Source organism: Molossus molossus, unplaced genomic scaffold (assembly GCF_014108415.1).
Source record: "Molossus molossus isolate mMolMol1 unplaced genomic scaffold, mMolMol1.p scaffold_m16_p_18, whole genome shotgun sequence".
NCBI classification, from domain to species: domain Eukaryota; kingdom Metazoa; phylum Chordata; class Mammalia; order Chiroptera; family Molossidae; genus Molossus; species Molossus molossus.
The window spans coordinates 19587557-19602036 of NW_023425353.1; the positions used below are offsets into that span (position 1 = coordinate 19587557).

The 14480-nt window shown below is 50.7% G+C and overlaps 1 protein-coding gene across 3 annotated transcripts; it reads right to left on the reverse strand.

The window, feature by feature from the left end:
- Positions 1–487: 487 nt before the first annotated feature.
- Positions 488–14365, reverse strand: IL17RB (interleukin 17 receptor B). 3 transcript variants are annotated; one of them, XM_036267132.1, is made up of 11 exons: positions 14291–14365; positions 12436–12460; positions 11529–11669; positions 9909–10036; positions 9373–9499; positions 7183–7230; positions 5369–5508; positions 4928–5005; positions 3933–4032; positions 2413–2508; positions 488–1384 (listed from the first exon to the last, which is right to left on the reverse strand). In XM_036267132.1, the coding sequence occupies exons 1-11, from the start codon at positions 14348–14350 to the stop codon at positions 825–827; spliced, it is 1503 nt and encodes a 500-aa protein (XP_036123025.1). In that variant the 5' UTR covers positions 14351–14365; the 3' UTR covers positions 488–824. The 3 variants fall into 3 exon arrangements, with proteins under 3 accessions (XP_036123025.1, XP_036123023.1, XP_036123024.1); XM_036267130.1 differs by having other exon boundaries at positions 3957–4032; positions 14291–14350; XM_036267131.1 differs by lacking the exon at positions 4928–5005 and having other exon boundaries at positions 14291–14350.
- Between the last annotated feature and the right edge of the window lie 115 nt (positions 14366–14480).

Genomic DNA, 14480 nt, shown 5'->3' on the forward strand with positions numbered 1-14480 from the left:
TCATTTATAAGATTAATTACTTCAAGAGGGCTATCTTCTAACATAATAGGAATTATTTTTGTTCTGAACACAAAAAGTTATGTAATAACCAAGAAACTGAACTCTGTCAGTGACCTCTGTCTAGTAGGTAACTAGGCAGAGGCAGACGACAGATCTGCAAGTGTTCACGTTAAAGTCACCTGTACAAGAGGCACTCAGGACATGAACCTGGTTCAGACAGGGAAGGGCCTGTGAAAACACCAAGTGATACATGTGGTTACACGTATGCTAGTTCACGTGGTCAGCGAAGATGGATTCGGCCTGTTATTCCCTATTTTTGTCATATTAAAAATAAAGACGGGTGTGGGTAATAGGGTGATTTTACCAGAGAAATTATTGAGTGAATTAGTGAGGGCTTATTAAGTTTGGCCTTCATTAATTAAACTTAGCGTGCTACAGAGCTAAACAATTCTACTTCCAATGCGAGGTGTGGACTGTTCAAGACTGGACGTTCAACTAGGAGATGCTCTCTCACTGCACCGGCAGACGGTTACGGTTTTACATGACATTGGTTTTTAGTTAGGAAATTGATTAAGCTTTATAATTAAAATTTAGTTTCCATTCTTTAATACTACAGTAGTAACATTTGCAACTGTCGGCATAAAAAGTTTAATCACTAGACTAAGGCATATGTATGTCATTATGAGTCCTCCCTATTCCTATAGCTAAAGCTAAAGCAGGTGTGCACATAAAATCCTCCCTACAAGGAGCCCTTCCAGTAAACTTCAGAACCATCACCGAAGCTCTCCTGGCGGGAGGCAGGCCTCAGTTCTCCCGTGGGCGGGCTACAGGGAGGAGCAGCTGCTGTGGCAGGCCCACAGCCCCTTCCCCACCGGCCCGTGCTGCTCGGCCGGGAGAAGGCTGGTGCAGAAAGCGGCAGCCTCCTTCATGAGGCAGTGCTTGGGGCAGACGCTGAGGGCGCTGTACTCGTCTCTGATGTCAGCCTCTGTAGAACAGACCACCGTGTATTTGTGCAGATGCGTCTGGCTTCTCAGGTCACTGCAGAAGAGGTTAAAGGCAAGGGGGAACAGGTCTTGGGAGTCCTCCTGGGGGCTGCCCTTGCTCTTGCCACAGGTACCGTCACAGGCAGTGTTCATGTCGCTGGAGAGAAAGAAAATGACTTTATCCGCCGCCTTCTTCTGAGTGGTGAGCCACTGCACTGGCCCCATCTCGGCTATCTTCTTCTTCTGCCACTTGTCCAGGATGACCTCGCTCCTGCAGTGGTTCTGCAGGAACCCCGTGAAGTCACACACTGTGTGCCGGAAACACATTTCGGGTGGGTAAACCACAAGAACCTTGATGGGGGGCAGTCGCGTGCTGGCGGGGAAGGACGCCTTGATCCTTTCTGTGGAGGGAGAAAAGCATTTGTTATCTAGAAGCAGCAACTGGCAGGCTTTTACTGTCAAGATGTTGTAAAAGCTGTATTTTCGAAGTCCTTATCACCAAATCGGTTCTCTTAGCCAAGCCATACCTTTTCAGGTAAATTCATGGGAACTGGGTCTAAGGTAATCTGTTTTCGGTGGGTTTGTAACTTGTGTATTTTTAGTACCATATATAAACGGGAATGAGCTGATCTGTCCTTCAGGTTTTGAGTTGGATCAAGTCAGTAGTTGTTCCTTTTTCTACCTGCAGGTGGTAGAGTTTCTTTATAGTCCAGTACATGGTGCCTGACATGCTGGAACTTCGCGGGAATGCTGCCCCCTGTGCTACAGAACAGAAACTACTTTGAAAGTACTTAACTAGTTCAGGCCACACAACTTCTAGGGGCAAGTACTCCCAGGGTCAGAGTTCCACATGGCTTTCTTCACTCGTGAGATTGCTCTTGTTCTACCTACGGACTCTACACCGTCACAGAGACTCGGAAGCTGCGTTCGTACTTCCTTTTCTCCACGTGGAGAGGAGCAGCAGAGGTTCTCCGTGTGCCACCCTCCAGCCGGGTGCTACGCTCTGGTTCCTGTGGTCAGGCCTCAATATTTCAATGTTGGCAAGGTCCTTAGAGTGTGTGAATCCACGTGACTGTTCTTATGCCTTGTCAGAATTAGTTTTAAAACAGGAACTGGCAGAGAGTACCTGTCACAGGTACACTGCCATCCATCCTTATTAGCTACCTTTGCCCTTGTCAGGGCCTGTCAGTCATGGTAAACAGGAAACAGATGACAGCCACCAGATTTGGAAGTCCGACCCCTGCTTTACCTTCGCAGGTGTGAGCCGGCATTAGCTCAGTTTTTTCAGGAGCGCTCTAAGGGTCAGCTAAATGCCGTCCGCTCCCGCCCAGTGCCCGGTGGGACTGCCTCGGGAGGAGTCTCCTGTAAAACATCCCAGGGGTTCTTTCCTCACTGAGGCTTCGCTGAAGCACAGCACCCCAGCCCTTACCATGCCTCCACAGTAGATAGATCCCGGCCGCCAGCACCCACGTGGCCACCAGCAGAGCCGGGAGGAGAAGCAGCCAGCCGCTCAGTACGCTCCTGCCTGGAGAAAACAGAGCTGTTCACCTTCAGCAAAGCCAAACAAACTACCTCCTATTTGGAAACTAAGGTTTTTACTCTGTACTTTACATAAGTTTAGACCCCTTTAAAGCCCAGGGTCACTGGATCTGTCGGGTCTGCGGAATGCTGTGTTTTCCCACAGTGTCCAGATCCACTAGCTTCTCAAAGGGGACATGGGAGGAAGTTGAGAACAGTCTTCCAGAAGCACTTTGGCTTTTTACTCCATATTTACACTGTGGTAGCCAGAGTTTATGTTTGTTTTTTTGTTCTTTGATGAATGAATGTTATTCTGGGTACAGTTACTTAATACATAGTACTCACAGATGGCTTTTTTTAAACCCTTACCCAAGGATATTTTTTTCCATTGATTTTTAGAGAGAGTGGAAGGGAGGGAGAGAGAGGAAGGAGGAAAGAGGGGCCGGGGGGGAGGGAGGGAGGAAGAGAGACACAGAGACAGACAGACATCGATGTAGACTAATTGATTGGATGCCTCCCAAAGGTGCCCTGACCAGGACCGGGGATCAAACCTGCAACCCAGGTATGTGCCCTTGATCAGGAAATGAACCTGTGACCCATTGGTGCAGGGCCGACACTAACCACTGACCCACACCAGCCAGGGCCATAGATGGCATTTTGAAAGGCTGTTTCATAAGACAGAATGTGGGGGGTAATGCAACCCCTCGTGGGATGTCAAGGGTCAGGTAAGCTCAGGCACACGTGCTCAGACCCACGGGCACTGCCCCGGAGCGGGACTGTTGGGCACCTGGGTTGTCCTCAGCTGGTTTGGCTGAGTTTCCAAGACCACTGCCTTCCAAGTTTTGACTCCACCCCTGGGCTAGGTCCAGAACATTTATTTGTCCATCTCTAAATGGAAGCACCAACATCTCTAAATCCAGAGACATTTTCCAAAAGCTGTGCTCAGGCTCCAGTGAGGCATGTCTTTAGGTGCCAGTGTTCCTGATTTGTGATCCAAATGTTGGCCATGTGACCCCATCAAGTGACGGCAACAGCTAGGCCTGGGTCACCGAGACTGGTCAGATAACAGACACGCAGGGAAGCACGCATTCCCTTATACGAGGAGTCGTTTTATGCTCTTGACTCTGCAGCAGAACCTTGTGGCTCTGAACACCATTCTGCTTTGTTCATTTTGCCCTCTGTCCCGTGTATGTCTTTCTTCGCAAAGGATCTTGGGGTGATTTTATAAATGAAGCCTTCCTTATTCAGACTGCAAGCTCTCTGGCACAGCTCTGACATCTTGCCCTGCACCCCAGTCCAGTGCACACAGGTGGGGACTCTGCCCCATCCCACGTGTGTGCTGTCACCTACTGAATGGGGGGTGGTGATGGTGGCCGGCCCTTCATGTCCTGAACCTCTATGATCATCCTGTGACAGTGACTGGGCACTTACTTTTATCCAGAGGGAGGGACACACCTGTTTGTGGACAAAGCACAACAGTTCCTTTGCGACGGATGCAGTCATAGCCACACGTATGGAAATACGGGGTCAACTGAGGAAAAACGAGAGGTCAGAAAGGTCTCACTACGCATCAGAGCAAAATCTCACCAATGTGCCTACTTCTACCAAAACTTCTCTTCATTTTCTTCTGGTTTCAACCCTGCTCCCCACCCCACGCCCCCATCATAGGACATTTTCCCCTGTTGGTCACACTTTGGTGACAAAGTCCTAAAATCCAAGCCAGTGACCAAGATGGAAGCACCTTCTGAGTCTCTTGGGGTTTGAACCTAAATTTTGTACATGTTGCTAACATGTTAGTTCCACATCCCTGGGTTAGGCCACAGCCTATATACACACAGATATTCCCGCGAACACCAGCGGAGCTCCCGTTAAGCCATGCTTGGTGGCAGACGAGACCTCTGGGCCTAGAGCGCCTGGTTCCCGGGGAGGATGTGGCCGGGCGTCTCCCTGGCACAGCACGCTCTGCCTCCAGGTTCCAGAGCTCCTCGGATCGCGGGCGTGGCTGTGTCCCCCTACACCCTCCGTGGCCCAGGTCACACACAGATCTGAAGGGGTCCGGGGAGGACAGACGGTTGCCCCTCAAAGCTCACACATTAATCGGGAACCCCAGCTGTCACATTTCACATCTTGTGTCCCCTCATTGGGCTGTGAAACCTGAGGCTTCGGGAAAGAAAACGGTACAGCTGTCTCAGAATTACTCAGAGACACTGTGACAGGAAGTGAAATAGCCCTCTGGAGAGTCAGCAGCCGCTAACAAGAGCAAAGGGACCACAGTGTCAGGCCCGCTTCCTGGGCTCCCCACCGGGAGGAGTGAGACAAGGATGTGGAGGTACTGCAGGCAGGACGAGGACGCCGGCCCAGCTCCGCAAGGACTCAGCACAGCCGTGGGTGTGGGGAAACAGGCCCCTCCTCCCGGAGCTCCTCACCTGGACCACAGCACCTTCACTCTCCGCAGTCACCAGAACCACGACCGACGCTCGGGTTGGGTTGCTCTGGTGTGGAGACTTGAGACAAAAGCAAGAATTAGGAGCCGCGTGAGCGAGTAGATCGGTCCGCCGGTGAAGAAACCACGCTTCCCACCCTGACTCAGTTCTTTAGGCTGTATGAACACAGGTGCATTTCATGCTTCTGACCCTCTGCCTTTGTTCTGACTTAGATTCACAGGGACGTTTCCAGGGACACCTGCAAGACTCGTGTGTCTCTGTTGAATGAATCAAAATCTCCCAGCACATTTGGACAGTAGACCATCCTGCCTGTGGTCTCTCGGAAGAGCCTGTCCAGGGAACCCTCGCATGTCCTCCTTGTTCTTCAACGTCAGGAAAGCTGGGGAGGGTGGGGTGGGGTGAGGACGTGAAGGGAAAGAATACCTCCAACGTAGAAGTCCCAATCACAGTCTTATTCTGGATAATGGCCATGTATTTGTTTCCAAGGGGACTTGTCGTGAAGTTCACTTCCACTGTCTTCTCGTCCTTCTTGCAAGCAGTGATGTTTGGATCCCACAGACTTCCTATCAAGAGCATCACATGGGTGAAGTTGCCAACTCTTCCTCACTTCAGTCCCCAAAAGGGCTTTACGAAAACGAAAGTGAGTTCTCAGGCACACCTCCAAGCGATATGGACTCTACACACAGTGCACTTTCTATTTGTCATTGCTCCAAGAATATTCAAGTAGCTGCTGCCCAAGAAAGTTTAATGCCTCCCAAGTTACTGTTCTGCTAAGACAGCCTCCCTGGGCTGAGGGCAGTGGCAGGCACAGCTTGGGTTCTACCACTCAGTTCTGTTCTCAGCCTCCGTTCTGACTTCAGGGCTGGGGTCAGTATCTCCTTTCCGGGATGGGGAGGAGGAGCCATGGGTTAGGGACATGTCTAAGATGACAAAGCAAGTGATTCGGGTTCAGGACCACAACCACTGGAACAGTCTGGGTTCCAGGAGCGTCACCCTTCGGGCTGTGCTGCCCACTTTACTGGACGTGAAGAAAGAAGGAGCAGACCCTGGCCAGGTAGCTCGGCTGTTAGAGCGTCGGCCCGATATGCCAAGGTTGCGGGTTCCATCCCTGGTCCGGGCACATTCAAGAAGCGACCAGTGAATGGGACAACAAATTAGTGTTTCTCTCTCTCTCTCTCTCTCCCCCCCTTCTTCCCTCCCTCCCTCCCTCTTTCCTTCTCCCTCCTTTCCTCTCTCTAAAATCAATCGGTAAATTTAAAAAAAAAAAAAAATACGGAAATGCCTCCTAGCTTAGAAGTTACCCTGACTGGTCTACTCAATGAGAAAAGGCCAATTGTTTCATTCATGTGACTTGCAAATCAGCACTAGGTTCGTTCTCAGGAAGGTAATGTATAGTAGCATGCGTTATTTTCCCACCTAGGACACCCTTTCTGGGCCAGGCTCCGACAGCCTCTAGGAGCTGCTCCAGGGCTAACTGGAGGCCCTCGGACTTCACCCCCTGCTGCCCTCCATACTCCAGGCCCCTGTCGGCACAGAGCCCTTCTGCCATCTGCCAACAAGGAGACCTCTGCAGCTCAGTCTGTCAGGACACACAGGGTGCCTGAAAGATAGGGCCAATTCCCCCAAATACCACTAGCCCCTTTAACACCCCAAGACTTCATTACCCGGAAGTTTACACACATCCTTGTACAATCCTTAAAATTAGACACCTGGGACTGTTTGTCATAAGGGGCTGATTTCAAAATTCTAGTAGCCTAGCACATAAGAGATGGCCCCTGTGAGGACACAGGTGGAGGACATGCATTGAAGTCATTACTGCAGCTAACACTGCTACTTTGAACGTTTGCTGATCCAAACAGAAGGTTCTCAGGGTCCCTAGGTCAGAGGTACTGGTACCTGAACAGGTGGGAGGACCCGGATTGCCCTCCAAGGAGGAAGGGCCTTTGGCACCACTGTAAGTTTGGTTTGAGCTAAAATGGTTCAGCCCCCAGGGCGGGGCATTGCTCTGTGACTTGCTCACTGCACAGACCCACGAAGGGTCTGTCCTGCCCTGGACAGACTGGCTGCGTGACTCAGTGGGCAAAGCACTGGACAGGGACCCGCCTTCACTGTCTGAGCAACTTGGAAACGTAACTCCCTGCTCTCAGCCTTCGTTTCTTCACGGAAGATGCTTCGAGCTGTGCTGGCTCAAGTTACAGATTTCTTCGGATAACGAAGCGAATGCTGTATTTACTCACCTGCCTCGATGCACTGTTTTTTGTATTTCATCACCCGGTCTAGGCAGCCTGGAAATTTGAGTGAAAGTTTTTACATTTTAGAAAAGGCGTCTCTGCTCACCTCCTTGCCAACAAGCACACACATCTACGCTGACCACACCCAAATGAACTGCCAAAATATTCAAGATGTGAGCTAAGATAGCAGATTAAAGGGGCACTAACATTTTACTTCAAATAGAAGATTATCTACCCATGAGATGATAACCAGAGTCTAATTTAAATAACAGCCTTATTACAACGGAACCTGTGATCCCCCAAGAAGATTCAAACCGTCCTTTAAAAACGAAGTTTGGTGATATGTGTAAGACGGCCCCTTCCAGGGGTACAGTTTAATCCATCCCACCTCCCTCCCAGGTGCACAGACTTCGTGACTTGTTTCCATAAACTAGACTTGGTCGTAGATGTACATGGAGAAGCCCGGCAGATGCCACTTAACCAAGTGATAAAGGTCAACAAGTGATGTGTGGATGTCACCCACCCTGATGGGGTGCCATGAGAAGGGTACCTCTCCCCTGCAGTATGCTCAGATGGGGGGACATTCCACGGGATGCCCGGCCAGTGCTCTGCAAGACTGTCAAGGTCATGAGGAACAAAGAAAGACTAAAGCTGTCACAGACCAGAGGAGACGGGGACAGAAAGAGGACATTCATGGAAAAGCAGGTGAAATCAGAATGAAGTCTGGAGCTTAGTTAACAAACGTCAGTGTCTTAGCTGTAACAAATGTCTCATGGTAATATGAGATGTTAATGACGAGGAAAACATATGGAAACTCTTCGAGCTATCTTTGCAGCTGTTCTATAAATTTGAAACCATCCCAGCACAAACACGGTTCTGTATTTTAAGGATGCGATTTGGGCTCGTCAGCAAAGCTGGAAACTGCAGGGGAGTGAACGATGTGGCACCAACACCACCCTGGACCACAGCCCAAAGAATGATGACTGGAAAGTGCCCATTTGGAAATTCACCTGCGTCAGAGAACAGACGTGGAGTACAATACAAGTGGCCCATCCCAGACGGGGCTGGTGTGGGGACTACTGCAGTCAGACACCATGCTGGACCTTCCCACACAGTCCTGTCTCCTCACGGCAGCCCCGTGTGACACTGCGGGGTAACGCCGGAGAGCTGAGTGTCGTGGAGCGGGGGGGGGGGGGGGGCACCACACACACACCTAGCATTCCACTGCCAGCCTGCCTCTCCCTGCCTCTCCCCAACCGCCAGGGACCAGCTCGCTGCCGGTGTGCCCCTCAGAGACCCAGCAGCATGCTCTCGAACAACACGGTGAGCCAACACCAGAACAAACGTTCTGTTTTCTCAGATATATCAATCTATCTTTTTTTTTTTGAAACTGATTTTAGAGAGAGGACAGGAGAGAGAAAGAAACATCGATTTGAGAGAGAAACATTGAAGGGTGGCCTCCTGCATGCACCCTGACCAGGAACTGAACCAAAACCTGGGTATGCGCCCTGACCAGGAACCGAACCAAAACCTGGGTATGCGCCCTGACCAGGAACCGAACCAAAACCTGGGTATGCGCCCTGACCAGGAACCGAACCAAAACCTGGGTATGCGCCCTGACCAGGAACCGAACCAAAACCTGGGTATCCGCCCTGACCAGGAACCGAACCAAAACCTGGGTATGCGCCCTGACCAGGAACCGAACCAAACCCTGGGTATGCGCCCTGACCAGGAACCGAACCCATGATCTTTTGGTGTATGGGATGACACTCCAACTAACTGAGCCACACCGGCCAGGGCTGGAACAGATGTTTTGCATCAATGACAAAGAATGGCTACAGTGCATGGACCAAGAAGGACCAGAGTTTGAATATCAGCTTCACTTTGTGCATGTAACTCAGGCCAAGTTACTTGAGAAATGTCTTCACCTGTAAACGGCTATTCCGGCCTCGGGGTTGTTGGAGGCTTAAGTGACACGATGCATGTCAAATGCTCAGCGTAGTGCCCAACACACAGAAACGGGCTTTCCCCCAACTTTACCTCGTCCACTCTGCGAGGTGCGGTTACTGTGGTGTCCGTACTCCAAGACGTGGCAAGGCCAAAGCCTTGTCCAGGGTTCCCTGGCCTGTCTGTGCCAAAGCACATCCCCAGAGCAAGCATCCCAGCAAAACAATAACAGGAGAGTGAGGGAGTTACCTGGTGAGGTGAAATTCACAGACATGGAGGGGCTGTCTTCGTTCATATTTGCATTGGGGATGTTATGGGCCCCAATGAAATAGAGTGTGTTCAGCTCTACAGGGAAGCCAGTGTAGGAAAACGCCCACTGAAAGGCAAAGCGAGGACCCGAGTTGGAAACACTCAGTGCAGAAACATGGTACCTCTGTGCGGCCCTTTTCATCATGTTTTCGCTCCTCCACCTCCTGCTGAATGGGCCCCGCCACTTTGTCAGTATAACTCACAGAATCAGAGCAGTGTAAACTTTTAGAGCCAGGATATAATTTAAGTTCAGCCTCCCTCACTTTGCTGATGGGGAAACTGAGGCTGAGAGATGCTGACTTGCCCAAGGCACACAGCGGACAAGTGGCCAACACTGGGCTCTGAACCCAGACACGGTGCTCCAGGCTGGAAGCTGTAGCTGCTCACCAGCCTGTGTGCACAGCACACCGTCCTTGTCCCCAACAAAGGGCCTTTCTGGCTTCAGGACAATTAGCCAAGTTCCTCAAAGTGCTTACTTTGCCACCAGAGGGTCTGGTCTGAGTCTGAAAGGCCTCTGTGTAATTGCACCTCACGCAGCTGTAGGACTGGACATTGCTTTTGCCTGACACACAGATCTTGGTGGCCTTCAAGAAACAGATGCTGGCTGCAGAGAGAGACGAGAGAGCAGTTGTTTATTTAGCACCTATGAGGTGGCCGACTCAGTGCTAAGAGTGTACATGCCTCATCTCATTCCATACCACAGCTCTAAGAGGTAGGCACCATTACTGTCCCCAGCTCACCGATGGGGTAACTGAGGCTTAGGGGATTTCAGGGAGATTTGCCTAAGCAGACAAAGCTCATCGGGTAGAATATGGATTCGGATTCCAAAGTCCAAACTCTCCTCATCACAGGTGAGTCTGAATCTCACAGGATACCTGCAGAGGTGACTGCAGCTCTGCACTATTCCGGGTCTCTTCCGAAGTAAAAACCCCCCCAGGATGTCATCACCGAGCCATGCCTGTTCTGACTGCACTTTTATCCGTGCTGATTCTTCCTGGAGTGTCCTTTTCTCCTATTCTCTGCCTCGCCAGGGCTTACTCCTTGAATTTATGTCCATAACAACAGCTAACAGACACAAGAGCTCACTCTGCTAGGTAGGGGCCAAAATCCTCACTGCATCATCTTGTGGTCTCTCCAAGGTCCTCTCCTTTCCCCTGCCCCCACCACTCACAGCTCCTTCTGGGATTCCCGACCCTGTCCCTGTGTCCTTAGCTGATGCACCCGTCTGTGCCTGGCATTCCCAGATGGAATTTAACTGAATTCAGGGTGCAGACCGCAGACATGGACTTTAGGGCCCCAGCAGCGGTTCATCAAAAGGATTCACAGGCTGCCTTGGGGGAAGCCAGGACTTTCACTATGCCATTGGGAAGCAGAAAGAGTAATCTGCCTAAGCCAGTGCTTTTCCTTTTTTTAAAAAAAATTTTTGTTGAATTTATTGGGTGACATTGGTTAACAAGATTATATAGGTTCTGAGTGTACAATTCTGTAATACATCATTTGTATATTGTATTGTGTTCACGACCCAAGCCAGTGCTTTTTCTAAACTTCGGGGAATCATCTCCGGCCTCACCCTGTGGTTTCCGGGAGGTGTAACAGGACAGACACAGATCAGAAGGGCTCCACCTGATGAGCTCACACTCATGGAGCCAGGACCCAGCTCGAGAAGCACCCAGGAGTGTCCCTCATGCTTCCTGTCAGTCACCCTCACCCCAGCGTAACTGACTCCTAACTGCTTCGATTAATTTTGCATTTTTATTAATGCAATCATATGGTACATATGACTATATGCATGCAGGCAGATATGAATGTAGGAACTCTTTTGAGTCTGGCTTCTTCGCTCAGTGAGATTCATCCATATTGTGTATCGCGACAGACTGTGCTCACCCTGCACTGGACTCCGTTCTGTGATCCAGGGCTAGGCAGGCACGGGTGTTTTCCGTCTTTCGACCGTTATGAATAATGCTACTATGAACACTCTAGTATATGGTTTTAGGTGCATATATGTATATTTTCTTCTGGGTATATGCCTAGGAGTAAAATTAATGGATCACAGAGTCTACACACTTCTGCCTTAACTTTCATTGCTGCAAACTTACCATCTGCGCGGAGTATCCAGCTTATATTCATCAAAATGGAATCGTCTTCCATTGCAACAGTGGTTTTAACAGGTTCCACTCGAAGGTCCCTCAAGTCTCCTGGGGTCAGAGTGTGACTGACCATCCACTCTGGAGATGGTCCTGGGAGAAGGCGAGACTGTCCATGACACGCCCCTCCCTGGCCCGATTCAACGCCATCCCCTCTAAGTGACCCACCCCAATCCAACCCTCATTCACAATCTCCTTCTCCCTGCTGGCTGCCTAGTTCTCAGTGTTGACTGATCTACAGCAGAGGTGATGCTCAACCTCCTGGCCCCAACCTACAGAGCACTTCGGACCACTCTAGGGGTGTGTGTGTGTGTGTGTAGTGCAGTGTATTTGACATGTTTATTAGGCTCAGTCCTGCCTTCCCCAGGCCTTAGCCTGGACTCCAACCAGGTGGCCCACGCAACCCCCACTTCCTACCTCCTCATCTCTGCCGGTACCATCTCTCTGCCAGCTCACCCTCTTCATCCACATTTCTTAGGCAGAAGTCCACCCAGTCTTCAAATGCTACAATCTCAAACACCCCTTCTCTAAAACACTTCCTGTTTCTAAGTGGACATGACCTCCCTCCCCCAGCACTTGATCTCCTTCCCAGGAGTGGCAGGCTTCACTTTCTTTCCTGCAGCCATTCCTGCCCTGCCCACACCCCTCTTGCTGTCTTACTGCCCCAGAAGCCAGCCCATCTGAAACTTGGGAAACTCGGCCTCAGGCGGAGACAGGCTTCCTGTGCACCGGCTAACAAAGCAACGGTTCACCCTAAGCCTCCCATGACCCACTGCCTGTATTCGGGCCCCCAAAAAAGCCCAACTGTGCTTTCAATTTCAGTGCAATGCCCCAAATACCCATTGCCTAGTCCACCTACCATTTTCAGAGCCACATTGAATCGTCTGCAAGAGAGAAAGAAACCAAGTGTCATGCTGAATGCCAGTGACCACAGCCAAGTTAGTCAAGACACCATCCTTTTTTCTTAAATGCATATACAAGTGACAGATGCTCAAAGAAAAGCTGAGCTGGTTCCACTTCACAGTGTGGGGGAGACTGAGCTGCCCCTTTGTAGGCTATGATGGACCATAAGTCAGCCATCAGTATACTAGATCCTGAAGCCTGTTTATTACCTCAAAGACCAGAGGGGATGACTCCAGACCATCATGAAGACCTCTTCACACTCTAAAATTTAACTGTAGGTTTCCAGGGCCATTTGGAGTACCTTTTTATTTTCCCCAGGTTAAGGATTGGCGCCCTGGCCAGTTTGGCTCAGCGGTTGAGCATCGGCCTGTGGACCAGAGAGTCCTGGGTTCGGTTCCCACTAGGGGCACGTACCACCAAAAAAAAGGGTTGGTTGTGCTAAGAAGATGAACAGAGGAAAGCCATGAATGCAGGTCATGGTACCTTCCCCAGGTTCTTTAAAATATCCCTCTTCTAATACAAAAGGACTGACTCACCTGAGTTATTTACAAAATCATAAAGCAACTGTGGTCTCATCATGTTATCTTTTTAAAAGAACTCAGTGTCTAAGGAAGGCCAGTACCCAGTCCTCTGGAGTTAACAGCTCGTGATTTTAATAAGAAAAAAACAGTTTTGGAATAAAATACTGGACCTTTTAGGCAGCAGCAAGTACTAGTGACAAGACTCAGTGTGATAAGTCTACCAGCTCTGGAAGCTGATCCCTCTCAGCCTCAACATTTCCAAACACCTTGTAAGACAGAAGGCAAGGCTGGACGGTTCGAGTAATCTGGGTTTAGGTGAAATTGCCAGTTGCTCACCTTTGTCTTTTTGAAGCTGAACTCCAAGCTATATCATCAGACATTTTTAAAAACGAGTAAGTCACCATACTGGGGGCTGAGTTCTGTCAAAAGGTTGGTGAGACAAGTTGTAGGAAGAAGCAAAGCAATAGCTCTATGCTTTAGAGTTCAAACTGTTGGCCTGATAGCAACTACTGGAAGGCAAGGAGTTCTTCCCCCAGGGGAAAAGGGCAGGGGGGTGCCAATTGGAGACAGAGGTGCCAAGGATAGTAGCTGAAGACAGGGCACATAAGTGGAGTTTGTCTTTCCATAACCATCAACAAGTAACCACCATGCTTTTATGTTTTATGCTGTGCTAAAAAGGCAGGCACGTAATTTCAAATACTATTTTGTGCATGAGCTTTTTCCTCTTAAGTGACTCCGAAGATTCCCTCAGCCTTTCAAGACACTGGGAGGAAAGGAAATTCATGCAGGGCAGTCCCAGGCTTACCAGCTCCAGGGGCGAAGCGCCCCAGCACAGAGGGAATCAACATGACAAAGGCGGCCAGTAGTGAGGACAGGGAGTTCTTGTGCCCCAAAAGGTGGGCAGGTCTCAAGACCCCAAGCAGTAACAATACTGAGCACCTACTGCATGCCGGGCTCTTTGCTGCCTTGCAGGCCCTCTCTGTTTCTCACTAGATTATGGTGAATTAGGCATCACCCTTTGTTTTATAGGTGGGGACACGGAGGTTCATTGAGCATCCATGACTGGGTAGCATCCGAGCCTACGTCTGTCTCTCTGAACCCCATTCCCTTGACTCGCGCAGCCCGAAGCCGGTGCCGCCTGGCCAGGGCAAGCCGGGCTGCCCAGGGGGTGCAGACTTCCCCCTCCAGACGGCCCTCCGCGAATGCTTCGAAGAGGCACAAGCTGGCGGGTCGGCCACCCTCAGGGTCCGGCTGGAGGGATGGAGGAAAGAGGCGCGGACGAGAGCTTACCGGCTCCGGGGGCAGGGCACCCCAGCACAGCGCGGCCAAACTCAGCAACACCAGCGACATCGCGGGGCCACCGTCCCCCACCGTGCAGACCCCGGCCAGCCTTCCGCCGCGCTCCCGTCCAGGCGCCCTGGGCCACCCCTCTGGGCTCCGCCGCCCCCTCCCCCGGTGGGGAGCTTGGAAGAGCCCTCGC

Coding starts and splice junctions, on each gene's coding strand:
- IL17RB (XM_036267132.1), bottom strand. CDS start 14,350: ATGTCGCTGGTGTTGCTGAGTTTGGCCGCGCTGTGCTGGGGTGCCCTG. Junction 5,509..7,182: donor AAAACAGTGCATCGAGGCAG/GTGAGTAAATAC, acceptor TGCTCTTGATAG/GAAGTCTGTGGGATCCAAAC. Junction 5,006..5,368: donor TTGGGACTTCTACGTTGGAG/GTATTCTTTCCC, acceptor TTTTGTCTCAAG/TCTCCACACCAGAGCAACCC.